Source organism: Anneissia japonica, unplaced genomic scaffold (genome assembly GCF_011630105.1).
Source record: "Anneissia japonica isolate Jap-2015-1 unplaced genomic scaffold, ASM1163010v1 scaffold287726_len2788222_cov184, whole genome shotgun sequence".
NCBI lineage: Eukaryota > Metazoa > Echinodermata > Crinoidea > Comatulida > Comatulidae > Anneissia > Anneissia japonica.
In genome coordinates this window covers 2011921-2021005 of record NW_022705125.1, presented here as the reverse complement: position 1 = coordinate 2021005, position 9085 = coordinate 2011921, and the positions used below count along the sequence as shown (strand labels likewise).

Below are 9085 nucleotides of genomic sequence, written 5' to 3'. Positions count from 1 at the left end.
AGTCAAAATATTGGGGGGGATGATTCAATGGACCATCCCCCCCTTGTCAAATATTGGGGGGGGGGATATATCCCCTCCATCCCCCCCGGGATCTACGCCTATGGGCCTGATTATAATACAGTATAAAAGTGTATAGGAAATTTCAGTGGGTTTCGAGTCTTAATATTCGACATTTCGGTTTTAAATTTTACAGAATAGCTCAATAACAAATGACAGGATATAGTATTAAAACCAATTCATAATAATGAATGAAACTTATGACAAAACATAGAAAAGAGACTTGTCGATAAATTACAGTACATCAAAATCACGAGATAAACCGACGCAAACAAGTAGAACAAAAACGTCGGAAAACGAACCCTAACTCGCGAAATGGAATCGTCCAACATTTTTGATCAGTATCTTAAACCACTCGTCAGCAACGCGAAGAGATTATAATCCCCAACCACGCGTTGTAGACGGGTATATATACGCGTTGCTTTATTTTGCGAGGCTCCCCTATTCTGTAGTACAGAATAATACAATCAAGATGTCACTTGCTTCTAGGAGACGAAACCTAAGCTCCCAATACCTATTTGGCATGGCTACATGGTGTTTCCTCAGTTGTGTCTCACTGCATCATGAATCCGGTGGACACATCCAGAAATTTACGGAGCTTGCATGCCCTGAAGTATGTTCCTGTGCTTCACATGGTCTCGTCAATTGTTCATACCGGAATCTCACTATTACTCCAGATAAGAACAAACTGCCTGTAGATGCTAGTGTTTACTTGCTGAAAGACAATAGTATCAGTGCCCTAAGTGGCTATAGCTTTAATACAACCCCCAATTTGACCTTTCTCGACCTCTCCCAAAACATACTGATTTCCATCGATGAGAATGCTTTTGCTGGACTTGTTCGACTGCAGGTGTTGAATATTGCAGTTCAAAAAACCATTAAAAAAATCAGCAGAAAGTGGTTCAACGGGCTCACTCAGCTTACAGTCGGTAGGTTGACGTTCATTAAAGCTGAAGCAATCGACGATTACGCTTTTTCTGATAACTCAGATATAGAAGAGATTCATTTGGATTCTAATGTTCTGAAGGATATACCAAGTCATTTATTTCAACACCTTCCTAAGTTAAAGACCATTCAGTTATGTTGTAACCTTCTCACAGAAATTGATGGTGAACCTTTCTTTGGATCAAACCATGTTGAAGAAATACAATTATATTCAAATAGCATCAATAAGCTCAATGAAAATGCTTTTAAAAGCATGAAGAATATATCTCTTATTAATTTAAATGACAACCAATTATCCTCAGACTACATCCCTATCCAAACATTCAGAGGATTAAAACGCTTAACTAAACTCTATCTGTATACAAACAATTTAAAAACCATAAAAAAAGAATGGTTTCAGGACTTGACATCATTAGAAATACTTGATGCTAGTTTCAACAGTGTCACAACATTGGATGATAATGTGTTTAAGAACTGCTTAAACCTGAAAGTCATCGTTTTGAGCCACAACTTACTCAATAAAGTTCCCAGCACGCTGTTCCGTGGACTACCAAATCTGCTGACTGTTACTTGCTCCCACAACCAAATTGACAACATTGGTGATGATGCTTTCCAAGGTTCAAATCAAATCAGCTCGCTGCTATTTGACAACAATGTCTTCAAAACTGTTTCCAAATCATTTGGTCTACAACACTTACATAATTTAGAAGATATCTCTTTCTACACAAATCCGTTTCAATGCAACTGCGATCTAGTATGGTTCATCAGCTGGCTCCAGTCCAATGACGTCAGACCGTACGTGTACAATTTTGATGATGTGATCTGTAATGGTCCGCCAAAGTTAGCCCTTCGTCCACTCTTGGATTTGGATCTTATAGATTCAATCAGCTGTAGTTCCCATGGGGTGGTCATTATTGTTTCAATTGCAGGTGTACTGGTTATAATTGCAAGTATACTATATTACTTTCGCTGGGATATAAGGTAATAAGACCTTTTTTAAAAAGTAGCAAACCTCGATATTCATAATTTAATGTGGCCCAAAATTATTCTTAAAATCTCTCTATTTTGAAAATGCAAATATTATTGGAATTTAATAAAGAAAAATGTTTATTGATTTTTAAAATTCTAATTATTATTATTAATTCAATTTATAATTGTTTTATAAACTACTTGTTGCTTAGTTAAATAGTGTACTATTATCTGGTTTATTATTTTAAATGTATGTGAACATATATGTTCTTTCGTTTAAAGTGCACAATAAGAATGTGTCTTGTATACCACTGGGTTAACATGTATAAACATACATTCATTGTTATCAACACATTCCTGTTTATGGTACAATCTCCCGACCGGATTTTGACTATCAACAATCATTTCTAAACTGGATGTCATTAATTACATTATGAATACAATTTTCTTTGATAATCAGATATTTACATCAAAGAAGAAAACTTCGCAAACAATACCAACAGCTAAATGAAGACATTGATGAACCACCAAACATGCAGGGCAACATCTTTGATGCATTCATTTCTTACAGCAGTAAAGACTGCAAATGGGTCTCAAATGTGCTACATCCTACGCTTGAAAATGACCCATACAATTTTCGGCTGTGCATCGACTACCGTGATTTCATGCCGGGAAATTCCATTGTCGACAACATCGCACGAGCCATTAGTTCCAGTCGTAAGACAATCATGATCCTGACAAAAAACTTTCTGAGGAGTCAGTGGTGTTACTTTGAGCTCGAGATGGCTAGGCGGCGTTTGTTGGAGAACAGCGAAGATCTCTTTATCGTCGTGCTTTTGGAGAAGATTACTACAAAGGATATACCGCTGAAGTTGCAACAAGTCCTACGTAAGAAATCTTACATCAGATGGCCTGAGGACGAAACTGCTCGGCGGCTGTTTTGGACCAAGCTTGAAACAGAACTACGATCGCCTAATACTATTAACTGACTTCTCTACTATATTAGAAGTCTACAATAATTTGAATAAAATTGAGTTCAAAATATATTCTAAAATGTGAAATAAAAAAACCAGTGTTTATTGTTGAAATTGTATTTAAAGATACGCAAAATCAATAGAAGTAACAAAAATAAAATGTTATCATTTAAAGTACAGAGTTGTACTGCACAAACCTGAGTGGTTGGTCAAGAGATTCTTTTGTGCTGACCCCTGTTCAAAACCCAGCAAGCGTTGGGTTTATTTGGAGTCTAATAGCTCAGCTGCTCGAATAATACTCATATGAGTTAGGCAAGACATGGGGCAATGCTCCTTGCTTTAGATTGAAAATTTATGCACAAAATATAATGTATGTAGTTTAGCCTGAGCAAGCATTTAAAGTGCGGTACCTTATGGCTACATAAAAAGTTAGTAAGAATCAGCATTAAAATGTCTCTGTGTACAATAATTTAGCTTAGGTCCGTTCATAGTTTATGAAGTTTTTCTATCAAGGCGTATAGAACTGCAAGAGGTCCGACTGCCCTTATTTTGTATGCAGGCAATGGAACGTTAAAAGGTACTACTACAAAGGGGCGTGTCCCTTCTTATTTTGTATGCAGGCAATGGAGCGTTAAAAGGTACTACTAGAAAGGGGCGTGTCCCCCCCCCCAAAAAAAAAACGCAGTACGCATTCGTATCGAACGTCTGCTGCGTTTCAAAACTCTAGAATACATTCTAGACGTGCAGCATGCGTTCGATACGAACGCCTTTTACGTTCTTTTGAAGGACACACTCCTTCGTGGAAGTACTTTTTGAGATAGGGTTGTGTTCCAGCGAAACCATGCAGTCGGACCTCAGCAGTTCTATACTCTTTGTTTCAGAGTTTACTTTTTTCTTGCATTTTGTTTATAAAGAAAATGTTGCAATACATTAAATTATTCTAGTGAGAGACAGATTAAGAAACAATTAAGTTTTCACTTTATTTAGATGTATGTCCAGGCTATCAAAATTTATTTGACAATAAATGCGACATACCTAAATATGTTTTTTATGACATCGCATCATACAACATTTATTTGCCAAAGAAAATGGGATGGTCTTAACAGAGCTTTAATATGTATGTCAACCAATTAAAGAACCTATGAAAAATATATAAAAACGGTATTATATATATGCATTTTCTATAATTGAAAAACTAATAAGTTACTGTAAATTATTATATAAAAAGGCAATTGCAATGCTTATTAGCTCTGGGAAAAAAAGCACATGATATCTAGTTAACTTTCGATTAATTAGTTTCCTCATATTTTCAATTAAGTTCAAAAGTAATTTATACATTTCTCAGTTGTTTCTTGATGAGATAAGTTTCATTGAGACCTTCGTTTCATTTTCTGTTCATTTTTTGCAACGCAACAAAATGCAATTCAAAGCGTATGTGTATTTGTTAGTGCTATCCATTTTATGATTTATAGGATATTTGTGTTGGTCTCTCAGAGAATATAACGCTTTGTTTTAACAAAAGGATTGTCATTAAAAGAAAGTGATTAATCTTTTTCTAGTAAATTGTTGTTCGTATGAATTAGTGACATGAAAAGATAATATCTAAGCTTCATTTGAGAAAGTAACATAACACATATCAAGCATTTAAAAAAAAAACAGAGCATTCATAATCAATGTTTTCATTCAAGATAAAAATGATTAAGAAAGTGAAACATTTGAATCAACATAGTGTTAGGTTTACTACTTGGGGAATGCCAAAAACCAATTGAATACAGACAGAGACACATCAACAACATTAAAATTAATCTGGACACTGATTTTTAGCATGGAGCTGGTAAGATTAATCATTGTTCTGTTGTTTATGAATAGATATGTACATTTATTGTGCTACCAGCATAATCCGTTGTTGTTAAACACAACGTCATCGCTAGAAATTCTTCGATGCCCGGTGGAATGTTCATGCACCTACTGCCTTGTATTCTACAACGGAACAGATGATATTAGATACCGTCATCAAGTGAACTGCTCACAACGCAACTTGACACATATTCCTGATTCGATTCAGTTACCAACTGATGCTGAGGTTTATTTTCTGCAGAAAAACAATATCACTGAATTAACTCATAATTCTTTTTCGACAACACCAAATCTGACAATTCTTGATCTCTCTTACAATCTTCTGAAATCTGAGAGTATCAGCCAAAATGCTTTCAATGGTTTAAATAACATACAGCAATTATACTTGGATGGAAATCAATTTAATTTTCTCAAAGGTAAATGGTGTCAGTACTTGCCGTCAGTAGAAATCCTCAGCTTTCGGTTTTGTCAAATACGGTTTGTAAATATAAATGATTTGGATGGCTGTGTAAATTTACGACATATTGATTTCTTTAATAATAAACTTACTGGAACACCTCATACTGATTGGTATAAATTTCACAAACTCGGAAGCATCAATTTTGAGAAAAATCGGTTTAAAACTTTGAATTTGGGCAAGAATTTATCAACAACTATTGAGAGCCTTGATGTGTCTAGAAATACAATATACAGTCTGGATGAAATAACTTTACAAACTTTCTCACCAAACCTAAAATATCTGAATTTAGGCAATAACGGATTGGACAATCGTTTGTCAAAGAGGAATCCCTTTAAAGGATTATATGCACTGGAAGTATTACACTTTGACAACAACAATCTTGGTAAAATTAAAAATCTGTTGCTTATGGACTTAGTGAAGTTGAAAAATTGTTCAATTTCCAATTCGGCAATCTTCATAATCGAAGAGCAGAGTTTTGTCAATTGCATTAGTCTCAGATTTATTGACTTATCTGGTAATGATATCACAAGTTTGCCTTCAAAACTATTCAGTGGACTTGAAAGCTTAAATTCTGTCAATCTACAGAGGAACTTAATCATAAGACTTCCAGAACATGCTTTTCATGGATCCTGGTTATTAGAAAACATAATCATGGCTGACAACAACTTATCTGCAATCAATGAGAACGTAGGCTTGCAGAAATTAAAGAATCTGAAGCAGCTAAACATCCAATCAAATCCTTTGTTATGTAATTGTGATTTGGTTTGGTTTCGACACTGGGTAAATGATACAAATGTTACCATACAGAATTTGGATGCACTCAAATGCAGAGTAAATTCAAACATCACCATCCATCTATTGGAATTTGATGCAGACTCATTATACTGCTTGTCTCTTATTATCACAGTTGTCATTCCATCCTGCATAGTTCTCCTCATCATCATAATTGGTGCAGGAATCTGGTACATTTTCTATTGGGATTTCAGGTAATTTTCGTTTCCCTTTTGTGGGTTTCCACGAATGAGCATCCACTTTTGTGTCAGGCCTACATTGTATTATCTCACACATCATTAAACTTTTCTTTCTTTCTTTTATTGTTTATCTTGGGGGACTGCTCATGGATAAAATCCCTGGTCCTCCGCAGATCCCAGAAAAGAAAATAACAAAGTGAAAAACATCTCATTAAAACAGAAAACATTGCAACACAAAAAGCTGTACTACTCCCTATTTTTTTTTTAGAAAGAATCTCAAAATGCCATCTTTAAAAGCATTGTTCTTTAAAAGTAAATTTGTTTATAAAAGATAGCGATTATAGCCTAAAATGCATGAAACTAAAGTGAATTCTGAACTGATATTTTATGGGTTTCATATTACTTTCTATACATCTTTAAAAGCATTGTTCTTTAAAAGTAAATTTGTTTATAAAAGATAGCGATTATAGCCTAAAATGCATTAAACTAAAGTGAATTCTGAACTGATATTTTATGGGTTTCATATTACTTTCTATACAAAAATTATCTATTGTACGACTGTGTGCATTTGACGACGACCATAATTTCTCCAAATTCCCAACGGTTACGGGCCTGGCTTGACACTTCACATCAAAGGGCCTGTTAATTAATCTTGCACAGCTTCCTCATCATCATCATCTTCTTCATCATCATAATTATTAATTGTCCATAGCAAAGTAGGGAAAAACTGCATTCAGAGTGATATTCAATAATAGAAGTCTCATAATGTAAGAAGTCTAGGAAACAAAATCTTTTCAAAAGAGCCAAAGACTCCCCCACCCCATATGTAAAATTTGTCTTCCAGCGACAAAACATGCTAGCTCTCTTCTCATGACCCTCCCACCATGGGAACCCATCTGTGCGATAGTCAGGGTAAACTCCGGGCTTTATATGTATTTAAGAGAAGTGTTTAAAAAAGATATATTTACAAATATCAGGAATAAATATACAGATAAAGGCATGGTTTTTCTTGTCAGTTGACTAGGTAGTTTAGTGAAGAAATGAATATAGGCCCTAGGCAAGTGTATAATGGAACCTTTAGTCTGCAAAAGCTCACTGTGTGTAGTATTTGAGCTAATACACATCTAGATGTGTATAAGAGACAGATCATGAACTCTCGAAAATCAGTATTGTTTGGTAGCAATTCAACATGGACCAAGAAAAACTCGGATGACATGTTTGACGTTACTATGGGAAGCTTCGACGGGGCCGAAATATGCGAACTTGTCGGATCCTTCGTCCTCTCCTCCCTCATCCCAACACTCGGCAAAACCAACGTCGGTCTCTACCGAGATGATGGCCTCGCCGTCATGAACAGTCTATCACCAAGGCAATGCGACAAAATGAAGAAAACTATTATATCCATCTACCACGCATTCGACCTCCGTATCACCATACAGGCGAACATCCACACCACCAACTTCCTCGATGTTACACTCAGCCTCGTGTTCGGAGATGCTGGTGTGCTTTCGTGCGTACTGGATCGCATCTGTTAACAATTTCTTAGTGATGGATGGGTAGAATTCCACGATGTCAAAGGAGATGAATGTGCTGCTTGATTTGTATGGGATGTGTTTGAACCATTCTGTGACAGCAGCGGTGTTTTTCCATTGGTTCATTTGGGTTTTGTGAGCAGGTCACGGTTTATCCGGTCGAGGATGGTCTTGCTTACGAGTCCGGTTTCTGATTTTGATGGGTTTATGAGTCTACAGCTTGGTTTATTTTGGAAGTTTTCTTTATGATCTTTGAGTCTATCACCAAAGCAATGCGACAAAATGAAAACTATTATATCCATCTTCCACGCATTCGACCACCGTATCACCATACAGGCGAACATCCACACCACCAACTTCCTCGATGTTACACTCAGCCTAAAAAACGGGTCCTTCAAGCCTTACAGCAAACCAAACAACCAACTACTCTACGTCAACACCAAATCCAACCATCCCCCATCTATCCTGAACCAAATTCCCGCATCCATTAACAGACCCATATCCAGTATATCGGATTCCACTGAATCATTTCATCAAGCCGCCCCCGACTACGAACAAGCTCTGCAAAACAGCGGATTCCAGCACAAAATGGAATACCAGCCTCCACAACCAAAATCCAAAAAAAGTAATAGAAGCAGACAAATAATCTGGTACAACCCACCATTCAGCAAAGGAGTTAAAACCAACATCGGAAAATCATTCCTTAACCTAGTAAAGAAACATTTTCCGAGTAGCAACATTTTGCACAAGCTGTTCAACAAGAACAATGTTAAAGTCAGCTATAGCTGCTCAAGAAACATGGGCAGTATAATCAGAGCCCACAACAAACAGCTTCTGGTTGCTAAGCAACAACAGTCAGATAAACTCTGCAATTGCAGGAAAAAAGATGAATGTCCACTCTCTGGAAATTGCCTCACCTCATCCATCATCTACAAGCCACTGTCCACTCAAATGATGACACAAAATGCTACATCGGGCTCACCGACACACCGTTCAAAACCCGATACACAAACCACAAATACACTTTTAACACCCCCAAACACAGAAACAGCAATGTACTCTCCAAATACGTATGGAAATTAAAAGACAGCAACACACCCTACAATATCAAATGGTCTATTATCGACAGAGCATCGGCTTACTCTTCAAAAACAAAACGCTGCAACCTATGCATAACCGAAAAACTTCACATGATATATTCAGACAAACAGTCAATACTAAACAAAAGAACCGAGCTATTGTCTAAATGCAGGCACAACAACAAATACTTACTTAAAAACAATTAACTCATTTGCATTTTCACCTGCCTTAGAATTCATA

The 9085-nt window shown here is 36.3% G+C and overlaps 2 protein-coding genes across 2 annotated transcripts in view; both read left to right on the top strand.

The window, feature by feature from the left end:
* LOC117105332 (toll-like receptor 2) overlaps nucleotides 1-9085 on the top strand; it is a 22015-nt gene that overhangs the window by 9209 nt on the left and 3721 nt on the right. The gene's annotated exons all lie outside the window — the stretch shown is intronic.
* LOC117105367 (toll-like receptor 13) lies at nucleotides 452-3415 on the top strand. Its single transcript, XM_033246496.1, has 2 exons — nucleotides 452-1983; nucleotides 2432-3415. The coding sequence occupies exons 1-2, from the start codon at nucleotides 530-532 to the stop codon at nucleotides 2958-2960; spliced, it is 1983 nt and encodes a 660-aa protein (XP_033102387.1). The 5' UTR covers nucleotides 452-529; the 3' UTR covers nucleotides 2961-3415.